We start from the raw sequence: 16,669 nt of genomic DNA, 5'->3' as shown, positions 1-16,669 counted from the left end.
CACGGGAAATACATGCATATCCCACACACACCTGGCAGACACCTGAACGCCGGTCCCAGAAGTGAGGGGCGACAACACTAACCCCTGCACCATCATGGCATCCCTCAGAAAAGTTACTCAGTGTAAAATCTGCCAGCAACCTGATTGTTCATTAATGGCCATCCCTGCCTTCTCCGAAGTCTCCTCAGCTATGAGAGGTTCAGTAGATGGGGGGGGGGGGGGGGGGGGGGGGGGTTAATTTGTGGATAATTTAAAGAGCTAACTTTCTGAGGTAAACCTTTCCTTGTTTTCCTGATATATAACCAGATGCATTTTATGTAATCCCTCACGCCCCTGCATAAGACAAGCAGTATGGAAAATGAATGAATGAATGAATGTATGAGAGTAATAATGCATTGTGTCAATTGCCTATTAGTCATTCGTGCATTAAGTAAATGGTTATTTGGAGAAGCACAGATTAACCACATAAAGACACTGCATTCTTCCAAGAACATTCACTGTATTAAAAATCTAATATACATTTGTAGTTCTTAAAGTTGTAGCTGGAAGTGAATATTTTGCAGATACAACAGTCAAGTACAAGATGCAAGAATAAAAAATTTTCAAATGCTTTGTGTGCTGGACAGTGCCAGGCCTGAGCAACTTATGTATTTTTTATGGGGGGGGGGGGGGGGGGAGTGCTGTTCTCTGATGTGCCTGGATCGTCTGGTCACCTGACATTTATCAGAATGGTGCTGGTGGCCCAGTGACAGAGTGAGGATACGTTTGAACACACAGTGGTCCAAATGCTACAGCGCTAATCAATAGTGCTTCTTTCAGTGCTAAAACCTTCAGTGCTACCTCTCCACTGTGTACAATCAGGGAGTATTTTACCTGCAAAACTTGTATCTAATAATCTTTAGCATAAAGAATAGTTGTAGCCAGATGCCTCATTTAAGGCATTTTTTGTCTTGCTTCAACACCAGTCTTTTAAAAGAAAACTTAAGGCAATTGAAATAAATTGTCTGGTCTAAGAGTTTACAGTCCCCTGTTAAGTTATACAAGGAAATGATTATCTAGTAGATCTGAATGATCCCCTTAGACGTTTGCCATTGCATTCATGTCGTTCCCTTTCTTCGCATATCTATAAAAAATCTGCTATAACCTTATAAATAAATGGTTTTGCACAGCAAGTGTTTTTTTTTTGGTTTCAATAGTATATAACACAGGTGTTCCTGTACTTCCTGAAAAGCAGAAATCCTCACCTGAAACGATATTACACTTCATGCAAACGTTTGCAGTTCTGTTTGCAGCTGACGAATGACAAATAGTAAAACAAAACTGAATAAGCAAACAATGCATTAGTACTGAAAAAGGAACCTTTTACAAAAGCCTCCATCATTGAGCCATTCAAAAACACATCCAACTAAACATTTAAGGCACATAAACATGGCAATGAGTCATTAAATAAATCATAAATAGACAAATGAAAAACAATGCAGAAATCACGTCTTAGAAATGTTTCATAAAACAGTTTAAAAAAGGAACACAAACGCATAGCAGCAGGGGATAAATATATGTTATGATCTGTAATTCAGGGTTGGGACTAAGCTGAAGAAAAACATGTATGTTTTAAATTTATGGTCAACAGACAACTGTTTCATCCCTATGGAGACCATTCTGTCAGCCCCCATGCAGGGAAGAGTCAGGGGTCTTGCAGGCAGTAACAGGGCCCCTCCGTCTCTTCTGCTACTCTCAGCCTCATCTCACACAAGACTGGCGTCAGGATCCCCTTGAGGGCTTCGTAAACTGCTTCCCCCTCGTTAGAATCGGGCCCCATCTGGCAGGAAGCAAGGCGTCAGGTGGGTGTATGCGCATATGACCGAGTGTCTGGAGGCCGGAGAAAGCCCCCGCCAGACTGAGTGACACCCAGCGCTTCACGGGTTCCAGTGGAAAATAAGCTATCTAGCCTGCTGGGATTGAGTGCTAAACAAGTACAGCCTCTGAGCCAAATGAGTACCGTGGATGGGAGCACAGCCTCCGCGTTAAACGAGTACTGCTGATAGGAGGTTAGCCTTCGCGGTAAACGTATACCACTGATGCGAGAATAGCCTCTGTATTAGACGAGTACCGCAGATGGGAGCTGCCATGTGACCAAGGTGAAGGGCGGAGAAATGGGCTGACCTTCGTGAACGCTTTTATTGTCCGCTGAAGAAAAGCGGCCTCCAACTCTGCAGGAATTGCTGCCACATGGGCCACGCAGTTGAGGATGCACAGCAACGTCTGCCTGGGGCCCTGGATTAGAGCAAAAGAGCGACAGTCTTTAAGCCGAAGCAACATCCGAGATCTCGCATAACAGGAGGCAGTTTGTTCATGTCACAAAGCAGTCAGATATTCACACGGTATCCCCCAGAATGGCATCCAACAATTAAAAAAAAAAAAAAAACAAGAAATAACCTGTTTCCTATTAAACCTGGCCCCAAGCAGTATCTCTGCACATCATTACTTGGCAACAACCCTTCCTATCCATGAAAGTAATTGTTTCAACCATCGAAATCCTACAAATGCATATTACATTTCCGTTTAACGAACATCTCCATATAGGCGCAAAGCATTTCGTTTTTTTTTCCAACCCACAAAGAAACATATTGAGAGATACTGAAGATGTTGAAATACACTGACACTGACTTTTGCATGCATATCAGCATTAAAGTGGATCTATATCTAAGCTTTATAATCAGACATTAGGAGCTGCTGTTTGCCACATGATCACATCACACCGGCCTGTAGGTCCGCCCACCTTGTCCAGGCTGTCCAGGGCCTGCCGGGGCTCCAGCCTGGCCAGTGACTGCACGTCCTCCCTGGAGATGACAGGCTCCTTCAGCTGCTCCAGCCACGACCACATGAGGCCGGCGAGGACGAAGGGGTCTCTCTCCACACACAAGCGCTCCCACGCGCCTTCCCTGGAGTTCAGCTCACTCTGCAGGACCAAAGTTACAACCAACCGCACACCTCTCATACCGGAGAATAGTACCAAAACGAAACCGCATGGTCCCTCGTGTGCTTTCCTGGCCCCTCCATGGGAGGAGAAACCCACACAGAGCTATATAACTGCTATAAATAAAATGAAAGCAAGGGTGTTTACAGCTGGCACCCTGCTGAACTGAAAAGCATGGTGTTGTTCTTAACCCTTTTGAATTAAAGGTATTCCACAACCTTACAAACATCTGACCTGCAACACCAACCTACACCCGTTTCCCTGGCTGCTACACCCTGCTCCACTCAACACACCACTGAACTGAATCTAAGACATACCATACACTTTGTACCTTGTATGTTGTTTGCACTTCATGTACATTGTTCTGTCTTTAAATAATATGTGCATTATACTGAATTTAATCTGTACTGGCTTGATGTGTAATGTACCAGAGAGACACCAACTGCCAGAAAACGAATTCCCAGTGATGCTCAGTGGTAAGAAGATGGATTCTTGCCTTCTGATAGCATTCAGTGGTCTTGTCAGGACGTCCTTAAGAGAGGATTTCAGCTCTGAGTGTGATGCCACGTCTGACGCATCTGCCTTTGAAATGTCAAGGGGGTTTGGCACGGGAAGCCAAACTCGCCTGAGATGATGGTTTGTGAGCGATCTCCTGAAGCTGCTGTTCATCCCACGGTACTGATCTAGACAATTCTATTGAGCAAATTCTATGTGATGAGTTTTGGGTGCTCTCAGTCGTGGCATGTGGGAGTGCTTCATTCACAGAGATATCGTGCTGTCACCGTGATGCAGAAAGGAAAGATATTCAGATCTAATATGGACGCGTCCCCATTCAGCAGGCCTACGCCATGGGGGGGGGGGGGCATAAGGGGGTGTCGATGGACTAGATTTAAGCCTAATTAAGAAAAAAAATCCCCATTTATTTTCATTTGAAAGTACTAAAACATAATTCAGATCGGCATAATTTGCTAAAACCGAAGAATGTTCTTGCCTACATTTTCAAATCCTCACAGATCCACTTGATTGGTTGGCCAGGTGAGCATGAGCTAAGCTTAACATAGCATACGCTTGTTGGGTTGCATTGTATGCGGCAACGTTTGGCGAATTTCCCATGGTATTTCAACAAGGTAGCTAGCTGCTTTATGTCGGTAATGGTTGATGGCTCTGTTGAAACCAATCTAAGAGAGAGACTATCGTGCGATGGTGTGCGGATGGTGTGTTTGAGGTTTAATGATCTGTTAGTGTTTGTTGTATGATACGCTTGTTAATGGTAAACCTGTGAGCAGAGTGCATCATTTATTTTTTTCGTTTAAATCACCTCTCTCTGCATTTCAATTGCCATCCCATTTATTTTCCGTTGGTGCCGGTGTTGCTATACAGCAGTGATGTGCCTACTGACCTGCCAGCGTAAGACCTCGTTTTTGCACTTTCTCCCGTCCTGGTCCAGTTCGGAGGCCAGGGCCTGGGCCACCAGCAGTCGTCGGGCCTGTGGGGAGATCTCGGTCCGTACGGCCTCAAGGGGCCCCTCTGTTCTGCCCTCCGCATCGCCGCCTCTGGTGCTTGCCGATCCGGCGATCTCGGAGGATGCCTCGTACGGGCTGTCAGACAGGTCCCCCGGGACTCCGGAAACTCTGGCACTGGTGTGCTGGTTCATCATCGAGGGGCCTAGGGACACACTGCGCTGCGCCTCGCTCAAGGGCCTCCTGCGAGAGAGCAGAGGGGTGCCGTCGTCCATGTCGAGCCGCCCCCTGGGCTCCCAAGCCGACAGGGGGGACCATTCAGTTTTGAAAACAGCGGCCTGATGAGCAAGAGGAGAGCTGGAAAGGGGAACTGCTGCCATATCGTCATAAGATAAACGCGCTCTGCCCAGTTGGCCAGCAGGGGGCACTCCTGTCAGGAAGGTCAGTGGACCCTCCTGCCAGCTTGGCACCAACCTCACGCTATGGAGGTCTGACTCGCTATAGCTGCGGGTCTTCCGGAGGTCGGATGTGGGCTTGGCCCATTCCGTGCTCTGTCTGTTCCATGGGTCTGGATCTTTGGGAAGTGGCTCCGAGGGCAGTTTGGCCAGGGTCGGCGGACCGGACGCACAGGGTGGCATCATGGCGATGCCTTTACCGATCATCTCCTTGCCAAGCTGCTGGATGGCTTGCTGGGACACCGTCTTCTCCACCTCGGCAGTGAGGTCCGGGATCTCCATAACGACCTCCTCCTCGGTGGCCTGCCGGTCCTCAGCAATGTCTAGTAGCACTTTGCATGCCAGCTGTACGATCTTTGGCACGTTCTTCAGCCGCCGCGCCTCATAACCGTGCAGCAGGTGGCGCTGGCGAGTCAGGTACTGACTCAAGGTGACGGGATTGACCCGAGGCTCGGCTCCGGAGAATACTTTCCTGAGTGGTACCAGGAATTGGGCAAACTCGCGCACACAGAGCAGCTGGCCCCGCGTCTGAATGGAGTTGGGTCGCTTGGCTCGCACGAAGAGAATGGCCTGGTCTGCGCTCATGCGCGTGGTGAATACCAGGTAACACGCCATCAGCACCCCTGTGTGAGGAAGTCCCACACTGCTGGTTACCAATCAATCATCAATTCAAAATGGTGATAATCAGTCATCAACCAATCAATCCATAAATCAATCCACAATGCTGATAATCCATGAATCTATCCATCATTCAAACAATCCATAATACTGATAATCCATCAATCAGTCCACAATATTGATAATCCATCAATCAGTCAACAATGCTGATCAATCAATCTACTGTGCTTGTAATCAATCTATCAATCAACAATGATGATCAATCAATAAATATGCCCATCAATTAATGCACAATGCAGATGATTAATCAATCTATACTGAACAAAAATATAAACGCAACACTCTTGTTTCTGCTCCCATTTTTCATGAGATGGACTTAAAGACCTACAATTCATTCCAGATACACAATATTACCATTTCTCTCAAACATTTCTCACAAATCAGTCTAAATGTGTGATAGTGAGCACTTCTGCTTTGCTGAGATAATCCATCCCACCTCACAGGTGTGCCACATCAAGATGCTGATCTGACATCATGGGTAGTGCACAGGTGTACCTTATACTGCCCACAATAAAAGGCCACCCTGGAATGTGCAGTTTTTTGCTTTATTGGGGGTCTGGGGACTCAGAACCGGTCAGTATCTGGTGTGACCACCATTTGCCTCATGCAATGCAACACATCTTCTTCGCATAGAGTTTATCAGATTGTCAATTGTGGCCTGTGGAATGTTGGTCCACTCCTCTTCAATGGCTGTGCGAAGTTGTTGGATATTAGTGGGAACTGGTACACGCTGTCGTATACGCCGGTCAAGCACATCCCAAACATGCTCAACGGGTGACATGTCCGGTGAGTATGCTGGCCATGCAAGAACTGGGACATTTTCAGCTTCCAAGAACTGTGTACAGATCCTTGCAACATGGGGCCGTGCATTATCTGTCTGAGTGGCTGGTCTCAGACGATCTTGGAGGTGAACCTGCTGGATGTGGAGGTCCTGGGCTGGTGTGATTACACGTGGTCTGCGGTTGTGAGGCCGGTTGGATGTACTGCCATATTCTCTGAAACGCCTTTGGAGACGGCTTATGGTTGAGAAATGAACATTCAATGCACGAGCAACAGATCTGGTTGACATTCCTGCTGTCAGCATGCCAATTGCACGCTCCCTCAATGCTTGTGGCATCTGTGGCATTTTGCTGTGAGACAAAACTGCACATTCCAGGGTGGCCTTTTATTGTGGGCAGTATAAGGTACACCTGTGCACTACCCATGATGTCAGATCAGCATCTTGATGTGGCACACCTGTGAGGTGGGATGGATTATCTCAGCAAAGCAGAAGTGCTCACTATCACACATTTAGACTGATTTGTGAGAAATGTTTGAGAGAAATGGTAATATTGTGTATCTGGAATGAATTGTAGATCTTTAAGTCCATCTCATGAAAAATGGGAGCAAAAACAAAAGTGTTGCGTTTATATTTTTGTTCAGTGTATATATCAATATATCGGGCGGTAATCCAAGCAGCATGTCACAGTGTGTAGCCCTGTCACCTCACTTCCAGGGCTGGCTTTAGACTCCGCCCCTGCTCTGTGTGTATGGAGCTGGCAACATCCCCCTGAGTCTCCGGATTTCCCATAATGTACCTCTGCTGTTAGCGGTTCAAATCTCAGAGTCGACAGAGTGTTTTAAGCACTGGGTCCTTGACCCCCCCCCCCCCCCTTCAATTATTCCACTGAGGGCCAGTTCAATATTGCGTTGGATAAAATACAATTATAATAATTGTAATTGGATAGGCTTCAGGGCTCCCTGCAACCCACCCCAGCATAGTGCACTCTAAGCAGGATGCACCCACACACAACATGCAACTAAAGATGCCGGTTAACGTTCTGGTATGTCTTTGGACTGTCGGAGGAAAGTAACACAAATCATAAAACGGCTACAAGGGGCAGCTCCAGTGAATAAAAATTAAAAAAAATTACCAAACGACTGTACCTGTTCTCCCCAGGCCAGCGTGGCAGTGGACGGCCATCTTCCCCTCCTGAACAGCGAAGGACATCACCTTCACCATGTCCAGGATGGTGGTGAGGGAGGCCACGCCGTAGTCCTTCCACCCGAAATTGTAAAAGTAAACTGTGGGTTTAGAAAACTCCTCAGTCACCCATATGTTTATCTGTCCGTCCATTTTCAGAAATCACAATTCAAACACTCTATCCACCACCAAAATACAACACTTTGCACATTGCCATCCCTTCTACGCACAGCAACACAGCATTAGTCAAATGCTAATTTTATAAATGCCTCTTTTAAATCGCGAAAGATTGCCTTCATGTAACTGAGCACAGACGCATAAAGCCATTACCTGCACTCAGATTCGGCACCTTCCAAAATCATATTTTAATGACGTGTTTATGCAAAACGCACGAGCAATTACTGGAATAAGAATGCCCAGAGGAGCTAGACTGCAATCTCAGCTGCCGATGATGACTCAACAGAAAGCAATAAGGCTGGTGCTGCATTAGCGGGTGTGCTAACGAGGGCGCGGGGGGGGCACCACTCACTGCCTGCTTCCATGAAGGCCTCCGGCCTGTACGTAAAGCCGCTGGCCTGCTCCAGGGGCTTCCCACAGCTGGCGTGCTCCCCAGGCCGCTGCAGGTTAATCACCGTCTTCACGCCGCACCTGAGCGGGAAACCAGGCCCGGGCATCAGACATGGGCGAGGGTCCCACCCAACGACAGCACGGCCCACGAGCCGGCGGCCATACCTCTGAAACTGCTCGATGACGTTGTATTTCACCATGACCTCCGTAGAAGGCCTCGCCATCGCCAGTAGGTTGTCGGTGATCCTGAAACGCAGAGAACGTCGTTTGATTAACCCTCCGAAAGGTCCGCTAATGGTTCAGACCCCCAATGTCCTTAAGGGCACTATAGTGTCTACTGCGAGTCTGTTAGGGGGCATTTAAATTAAGAATTTCGAATGAACGTTACACAGGGTGCCTGAAGAGCAGGGTTACAGTCAGACAAGTGTAATCACAGATTGTTTGCGTAAAGACACATTCATGCTCCAGCACCTGTGGCTCACATTTCATTTGATTTTCTAGCAGCAGATGTGGACAGTTCAGGTCCAGAACTTGCAAATCCAGACCAAGATTTTGCTTTAAACTATCAGTAGAGTATAAGCAGAGAACTCAACTGGTTGGTTAAAACAAAATCTTGGTCTGGATTTGTACTTTTTCGACCTGAACTTTCCACCTCTGTTTGGTAGGAAATCAGAATTTCAAATTTAAGGCGTTTCATTCTTAAATGATCATTTTCAGAATATGACACTGAAAACCTGCCTTTCGGTCCACTTGAATTCTAAAATGGCCATTTATAAATGCCTGCAGATTACAATCACATAATCGCCCACATGTGTCAATCAGATATGCACGCAGTACATGAGGAGCAGCCGGAGAGCAGGTGCAGCACTCACCAAGAGGAGTAGAGCCCTTTGACGGCCTGCTCGCCCTCGCTCCAGCGTGACGGGTTCTCGTACTTGCAGGAGCGCCCCCCACAGGCCATGGAGCACTGCATGTGGCCTGGGATGACGTGCCTGAGGCGCTCGCCCACCTTGGTGTACTTGGCAGTGGGTACCCGACGACCGGTGACTGGGGGAGGGGGGGGCACAGCAAGCGGCGGTGAGAAAGGATGGAAGGGGAGGTCCTGGACTTAAAACACGGATACAGTCATGAAAACAAACTCCTCAAGATTAAAGAGTATCTGCCTATAGTTGTTTAATGTCCTCAAATCAATCTGCCCCTCAAGTCTTCTTGAAAGCCACTGTCCCCCATAATCACACAAATGACTTCTAAACCAGGAGTACAAACAAACGAACAAGCAAATGAACGAGCGAACGAAACCCAGTTTCTCCTGAGCGGGCAGTCAGATTCACACTCCCTCCAGCCCTCCCTCGCTCGCTCTCTCCGCCCGGGACCTGGGACAGCACCCGCCATGCTGACGACCACCACAAGTCTCTGCATGGAGCAGGACAGCTCCTCCACTGCTGAGCCGCATTGCCTCCAGGGGACCTCGGGGAAGACGTCAAAGGCCGAGTGCCGGCAGTGCCCTGCCGGGGACCAGCGAGCAGGCCGCCACATTCCCACCCTGCGGCCGAAGTCAGACTAACTGCCAGTGAATCATCGCAGCACAATAGGAGTGCAGCTCAGCTGAGCGTGTGGCATCTCCATGACAACCCATCCCTAAGTCAGCAGCGCCGGTGGCGTGTTCACAGGTACCTCTTATCTGCACAGATTAGCTGTGCACACCAGTGACAGGAATATATGTACATGGTTACCTGGTTATGTGCAGATAGACGAGGAAAAACACTGGGCCCTGAGATTAATCTCTTACCACAGGATGCTACTAAACTTAAGAAACACTTCATATTAAGGATTTCAGCTTGCTACTTATATTTTTTAAGATACTGACACCTTTTGATCGGAGAACATTACACGGAACAGAATTTAGCTCATGAGAAGACTTGATATTGTTAGATCCCACAGATCGACGTTCACGGTTCCAGCAGTGTCGGGCCATATGAGACGTGTGTTTTAATCTAACCAGAAAGAGAGACGTGCAGTGAAAGGTGCATCATTCTGGAAGAATCCACTGCAAACAACTCCACTGCCAGTCATAGCTCTATCACACCCGGACACCACAGCTAGAACCCACAGAATTATGATAACAGGATATCATGCTACAATGTCTGATTATTTGTATCACATTATTATCCCTGCAAGTGTCATTCCAGCTGACATGGTACGCATGATCCATCGCTCGCTCATCTCACCGTCATCGGACTGACCCTCCATTCCCAGCGCTCCCCGGTCCAGGACCAGGCTCCCCCTGCGATCACTACCCCGGTTGCTGTACCTGTCCGCGTCTCCGCTCCCGTGCTTCCGCCGCTGGCTCCACCCGTGCTGGGCAGGTCGCCCTGCAGGCCGAGTCCCGCTGCCATAGCAGCGCCTGGGGGGGGGGGGGGGGGGGGAATAAACATGATCCTGAGGGAGGGAGACACACGCACAGGTGTGCATTCACACGTCGAGGTGGCTCCCAGTCTGACAGCACTCACAGGATGGGTGGGGGGGGGACAAATGAGACCCCAAGAAGGAGAATCACCAGGGCCCCCTCGCCCAGACCTGCCCCACAGACTTCTGGGACTTGACCACATCCCGGCCGGATTCTCCAAGGTGCCCAGGGCCACATGTCACAGCATACGTGCTCCTGCATCCCCACAGGGGAACGGGGCATGCGACGGAGCATGGCGTCCCTGGAAAAAGCACTCGCAGCGACGAGAACAGTAAACGGTAACAGCGACGCTGTCACAGCGGCCCTGCCAGGAGATGTGATCTGTGTCCCCCATCAATAAGTAACGGGACAGCGGTATTGCTTGTCTATCGCACTGATCTCAATGAACATTTCTTGGCTTACATAAATCACACTTGTTAGGCCCTGGAGGGAGCCGAGTTACAGAATGTTTTGCCGCGCGGCGGTTAAACATCAGGAACTACTGAATATCACAAAGCAGGCGATGACCTTTTGCCATGCTGATGCAGCCAGTGACCATGATTAGCAAGTGAAACGATACACCTTTCTTTCAGGATTTTTCCCCCCATCTATAATATATTCTACGCGTACTAATGAATTATAAATAAAATAACACAAGGGGTATCCAAGTCGTATCCAGTTTGCTTTGATTTCCAGTTTCCAATCACTGACTTAACCAGATCATTTCTATAGGTTTTACCCATATAAAATGCATGTAAATTGTCTAAACATAGATTTTTTTTTATGCTGTAATACTGATACTAATAAGGAATTGAGATTAATAAGGATGATATTTCAGGAATTCGTGCAGCCTTACTGATAAGCCCGGGCCGTAATCCCATTCGAGGATTCATCCTCCTCAGTCCTGAAATGTGCATTTTTTTAAATCTTCCTGGGAATCTGCACACATGCTGTGCACGACTGCGTGGATGAATCAGAGCGTGGGATGCGGAACGCGTCCCCCGCGGGGCCGTGAATAAACAAGCGTGCACAGCGTTGCCATTGTTTACGCGTCTCTCTGCGTATCCATTCATCCCCACGTAGAAAGCAATCCCAACGTTTCATAGCATCCAATGTGTCCCACGAGAAAGAGCGAAGGGACCTGTAGTCTTTGGCTCTGATGGCTGTAACACAAAACCGAGCCTAAACTGTACGTTTGTTAATATTGATACAAATGCGGGCGGCACTGCAGGCTGACACCCCCACGCCTGTGGGTTTCATTCCTACGCCCTGCTCTGTGCATGTGACATTTGCATGTTCTCACCGTGCTTGTGTGGGATTTCTCTGGGTACTCCTGTTTCCTCCCACAGTCGTGTGGTGAGGTGAACTGCTGACTCATATTGCTCATTGTGTGTGTGTGTGTGTGTGTGTGTGTGTGTGTGTGTGTGGTGAGGGCATGTATAGATTACATTGTGCAGACATTCGTGTGCTATTTTGACCTTGTTGGGACCATTTTTACAAAACTTTGACAGCAATCAAAAAACTCAAAATGCCAAATGTTTTGTATTGTCTGGTTACTTATAGTTAAGGTTGTCATTGTTGGGATTGCCCATAGAAATGAATGGACAGTCCCCACAAAGATATGAATACAATCATGGTGTGTGTGGGGGGAGGGGTTATGTATATATTACACCGTGGGGATCAAATGTCCCCACAAAGTGATACAAACTGGTTATTTTGATGTTGTGGGGACTACCTTGTGGTGGGATGTCCTATCATAGGGGGCGTCCCCTGTTCTCTGCCCTGTAATGAATGTGCTCCTAGCTCAAGTTGGCCCGATTCTGTCTAAGCTAAGCATCTATGGATGACAGATAGGTAGCACTAAAATGGGACTCAAGTCGCATAGTGTTTATACAACTCTGTATTAACGCAAGTATTTCATTTATACCGTTGCAAGTTCACCCACGCAGTGTGGTTCATCCGGATGGAAATATGATTAAAAAAAAAAATTAAAAACACTGAACTGCAAAGGTGATAAGAGTCAACAGGTATTTAACAAGTATTAACAGGCATTTTCTTACAGCCAACTCAAAGAGAAACAAACCACATCTGGCAGACCATGGTCCACATCAACAGTCACTGTACATTACGGGCTGCCTGTGCATAGATCTGCCAGAATCGGTGACAGACCACTAAAGAACAAAAAAAAGGTCATGTTTCTGATTAAATGTTGAAACGCGCATTTTCGGTGGGCATTGCAAATACAAACCATCACTGAACATTAAGAAAAACCGAATGAAAAAATGCATAAAGGTTTCCCTGGAACTGAATGTGAGGCATCCAAGCATTCCTGGGCAGTGTGAGGCTAACGATTCAGCAAGGTGTTTGAATGGGAAACAGAACGGCGTTGGAGGACAGGAAGAAAATATTCCGTCTGCCTCACTGTAAAGAAATACCCCAATGGCCTTCTGACTTCTCTTAAATAATTACTACTGAAGCCAATTAACATAGTGTCATTGATCTTTTTCTACATATTGGGCAACCAGTAAAATGGTGGCCTTGCTGACTTTGACCCCAACAGCCATGCAAGTCTTGACATGAAAGAATGCATGCATGGGCATGCATCTTAATTGACCTGCGTCAAAAGCCTGGCACACCAACAAACTCTTTGACCATTGTAATAACAGAGATGTCATTGTTATATATGGCTAGCAGGACTGTAACAGCTCACCAACCCTATAGCTCAGTTCAAGATTCTGACTAGTGGGCTACATATGAGGACATTTTAAAAAGGCACTTACAGAAGCTACCAAACCCCTCACCAAAAAGTTTCCTTTAAATTGTACTTAATGTACATTTGTCCCAGTAGCTAAATATAGACCACATATACAACAATACATAGGTCATGCATGGTTTCTTTGGCACACTTAACTGACTATATTTTTCAAGTACATTGTTCCAGAATAACTGAATGGGCCTATTAAAAGGGCTTCTTAAAAAAGGAGCATTTTCATTGGCAGAATCACAGAAAATGGGACTTTGACAAGAAGATCACCTATCAGACTAAATCAAACCTGGACACGTATCAGCAGGGGATGTTTTTTAATTATTATTTTCATTACCAACTAAAGCTAGACTGGAACTTGTTAGTTTTTAGGAATCTCCTTTTTAAAAATACATGCACAAATTAATAGCATCAGTGTATTTTTCATGTTTAACTTTTAACATTGTTAACGATTTCTGAGTAACGTAAATGATCAGACAGGTCTGGAATAGTAGCTAGACGGGCCAGCTTTTGCCTAGGTCTGGTCTAACGTGACCATGGACATCTTTATCATCACATCAAGTACCTTCCATATACTTAAACTGGACCCGATCTCCCTCATGTATTATTGAAATTATCTGCTGGAAGCTGCATCTGTGGGCCGATTTAATGGGATGAAACAATGAGAAGACAAAGACCCTTTCATTATTCATTGGGCCAAGAAAAAAAAAAGACGTTTAGGCCCAACTGTACAGATTTGCAGCAGTGCTTTTTCAGATTTAATAAGCCCTCTCAGATTGGAGCAGAGGGAATCTCCATTACTTTGGGCTTTTTGACAGTGACTGTGTGCGTCACAATATCACTGCAAATTTAATATCTAATCCTAAATGCAAAAGAAGTCTGCCTACCCAGCAGAGATGATTAATAAATGCAAAATAACTAGTTGTGTGTAATAATAAAAAACGAACATTTTAAAGTGGTTGAATCTGTAGAATGCCACAATTGAGATCTGCGTTCGTCTACACAAAAATCGTTACTCCGCTTTATAGCCCAAAGTAGTTTGTGTAATGCACCTGAGCTATGAAATACTTTAATGAAAATACAAAGTAATATTTCTTTTCATATTTAGAACAGGACACCATAACATGCGATCCTGGGATTTACCCTGGAGCTGCCTCTCAATAAGATTAAGTCCCGAGCCGCTAAAATAATCAGACACCTTGCCTCTATGCGCTGCCTATAAGTGTTACAGACAAATATTCTACTGAGAAACGCTTAATATTACTCCCAAAACTCAAATTATGCGTATATACATAGTGCTTGAATATAGTATTAAGGAAAGGCATATTTCAAATAATTAGAAAATAGAAGTGATTTGTAGACCGCATGAACTGAGGTTTCCAATACATATAAAATGAGAAAGAATCCGCATATCAGGGGAATGAATAATACAGTCAATCGGATTATCTGTTCGATCTGGATTAAGCTCACTTTTGCGCGACGACAGCTGGGTGATAACAAGAGATTACCAGGCAGAAAGAGCAGCAGGGCACATAAAGCGACCAGCTAGCCGCTGCAGCATCAGCTCCTGGAACCTCGACGCCGGGAACCGCTGCATGCAACCAGGAAAGGGGAAAAGCCACCAGAGTCCGGGCGGGACGGTGACGAAAACCGCGTCTTATGTTGACTTACACAGCTGATCGGCTAGCCGCTAGCTATGGAGCTGCCCCGGTCCCAGGATGATGTGCACGGCGGGCGGGCAGGCAGCGCGCGCACTCCGCTAGCTTAGCAAGCCCGCTAGCCGCTCGCCTGTATCCCGCACCGACCTCCGTCGTTTCTGATGCCGGGATCTCAGCGGTCCATACCATAGTGACTCAAAATCAAATTCGAAGAGATACTTGAACCGCAGTCTCCCCGGCGCGTCCGCCGGGCTTTGTGGAGATTAAGCGTCAGAGCGTGTAGCAGGGCTGCTTCGCGGTGACATATTTCCAGCCCGAATCATCCCCCATTCGACGGGCCCGAAGCACGTGACCCCGCGCGCTCTGCTGCCTCCGAGTGCCCGAGTATTAGCGGCTCCATGCTGTCATATTTACTTATTTGTTAAGTGATCACGTTGCAATCATTATAAGTGAGGGATTTGCTGTGTAGTATAATGCGTTTGACGATATATTCGTTCCAAATTACAATAAAAAATGCTGGTAATAGAGAATACTGGTGTATTGAATATTGGTAGTTTCGTTGTGCAGCCAGAGTTAGTAGAGCATGGATATAACTTGCCGTGTCGCTTGGATCTGAAACTTGTAATTCACAGAAGTGGAAAAAACCTTCTTAAAACCGTCTTCTTAGCTCTGTGGTGGAGGTTCTCAACAATTTATGTATGGGCCCCATCCATTTCCACTACCCAGACTTGATTTCAAGGCCTTTCTTCCATCACTACTTACCGGACTTTTTATTAGCTGAATCAGGGCACGTGGGTATTTCAGCATGGAATTTAATAACCATACATTTACTGGAGATTTACTGCAGAACGATCCTGATCCACTCTTCTGTGGAACTGGAGGTACAGTATCAGACAAACTGTATGTTTGACATACCCTGGACTGGAAAACCATAGGGATGGAATTTAATATTGCAGTGATGACCACAGACAGGTAGAAATTACACCCCAGAACTGCTGGAACCAAGAATTTGGGACTTAACATATCTATATGACAATATGACAATACATTTTTCACACAGACCTATGGTCAAAATATATTTCACCCTGAAAATGCTTAATAAAAACGAACAACCCCAGAAACTTATAAGCCAATCTGATTTACAAATCATGTAATACCCCCCCCCCAAAAAAAAAATCTAAATTAAATATGTTAAAATATCATTATATACTATCAAGAACAACAATTATTATAGGCCTAATAGTAGTAGAATAGTCTTATATGCTTAATAATATTAATAATATTAATAACATAACCGCTATAATAATAATAATAATAATTATTATTATTATTATTGTGTAAAGTGGAAAAGCTTTGAAATAACAGTCAGGCCATGGTATATTTTTTTCAGCATTTAGGGGATAAGTATTGTTACATTTTGGAAATTTTATAGATTTGGTAGTACATAGGCTAGTTTTATATAATCAGACTCAGTTGGAATTGAAAGTGTCTTCTTATGATTGGCTGTAATGGGGGAGGGGGTGCCTTCATCTTCCCTCCCTTAGATCCTACCACAATCTTGTGTAACTAAGGTGACTAGTTCAGCTTCAGTGGTCTTCTGGTCATCTGAATGCCATCCAAATAAACATCCAGTATTGTAAATAGGCAGGCAAACAGTTTATTAGCTGTATAAGAGGATTTGGATATTACTTTCACTTAATA

The 16,669-nt window shown here is 46.1% G+C and overlaps 1 protein-coding gene across 3 annotated transcripts; it reads right to left on the bottom strand.

The window, feature by feature from the left end:
* Nucleotides 1-485: 485 nt before the first annotated feature.
* On the bottom strand, nucleotides 486-15,701 carry ptpdc1a (protein tyrosine phosphatase domain containing 1a). Of its 3 annotated transcripts, none has more exons than XM_049023871.1 (10): nucleotides 15,567-15,701; nucleotides 10,412-10,504; nucleotides 8,973-9,147; nucleotides 8,266-8,346; nucleotides 8,063-8,181; nucleotides 7,497-7,634; nucleotides 4,377-5,515; nucleotides 2,780-2,959; nucleotides 2,164-2,274; nucleotides 486-1,819 (listed from the first exon to the last, which is right to left on the bottom strand). In XM_049023871.1, exons 2-10 carry the CDS (start codon nucleotides 10,494-10,496, stop codon nucleotides 1,685-1,687), a joined length of 2,163 nt encoding a protein of 720 aa, XP_048879828.1. In that variant the 5' UTR covers nucleotides 10,497-10,504; nucleotides 15,567-15,701; the 3' UTR covers nucleotides 486-1,684. The 3 variants fall into 3 exon arrangements, with proteins under 3 accessions (XP_048879828.1, XP_048879829.1, XP_048879827.1); XM_049023872.1 differs by lacking the exon at nucleotides 15,567-15,701 and adding an exon at nucleotides 14,982-15,423 and having other exon boundaries at nucleotides 10,329-10,504; XM_049023870.1 differs by lacking the exon at nucleotides 15,567-15,701 and adding an exon at nucleotides 14,982-15,423.
* Nucleotides 15,702-16,669: the final 968 nt, after the last annotated feature.

This window comes from Brienomyrus brachyistius, chromosome 8, assembly GCF_023856365.1.
Source record: "Brienomyrus brachyistius isolate T26 chromosome 8, BBRACH_0.4, whole genome shotgun sequence".
Taxonomy (NCBI): domain Eukaryota; kingdom Metazoa; phylum Chordata; class Actinopteri; order Osteoglossiformes; family Mormyridae; genus Brienomyrus; species Brienomyrus brachyistius.
This window is presented reverse-complemented; position numbering and strand designations above follow the sequence as displayed.

What these genes read in the sequence shown, in the direction of transcription:
- ptpdc1a (XM_049023871.1), bottom strand. Translation starts at nt 10,496, where the DNA reads ATGGCAGCGGGACTCGGCCTGCAGGGCGACCTGCCCAGCACGGGTGGA. An exon ending in GGGAGCGGAGACGCGGACAG is followed by an intron (nt 9,148 to 10,411) that starts GTACAGCAACCG and finishes CCCCTCCCCCAG; the next exon opens with TCACCGGTCGTCGGGTACCC. An exon ending in CCCTGGACAGCCTGGACAAG is followed by an intron (nt 2,275 to 2,779) that starts GTGGGCGGACCT and finishes GCTCTAATCCAG; the next exon opens with GGCCCCAGGCAGACGTTGCT.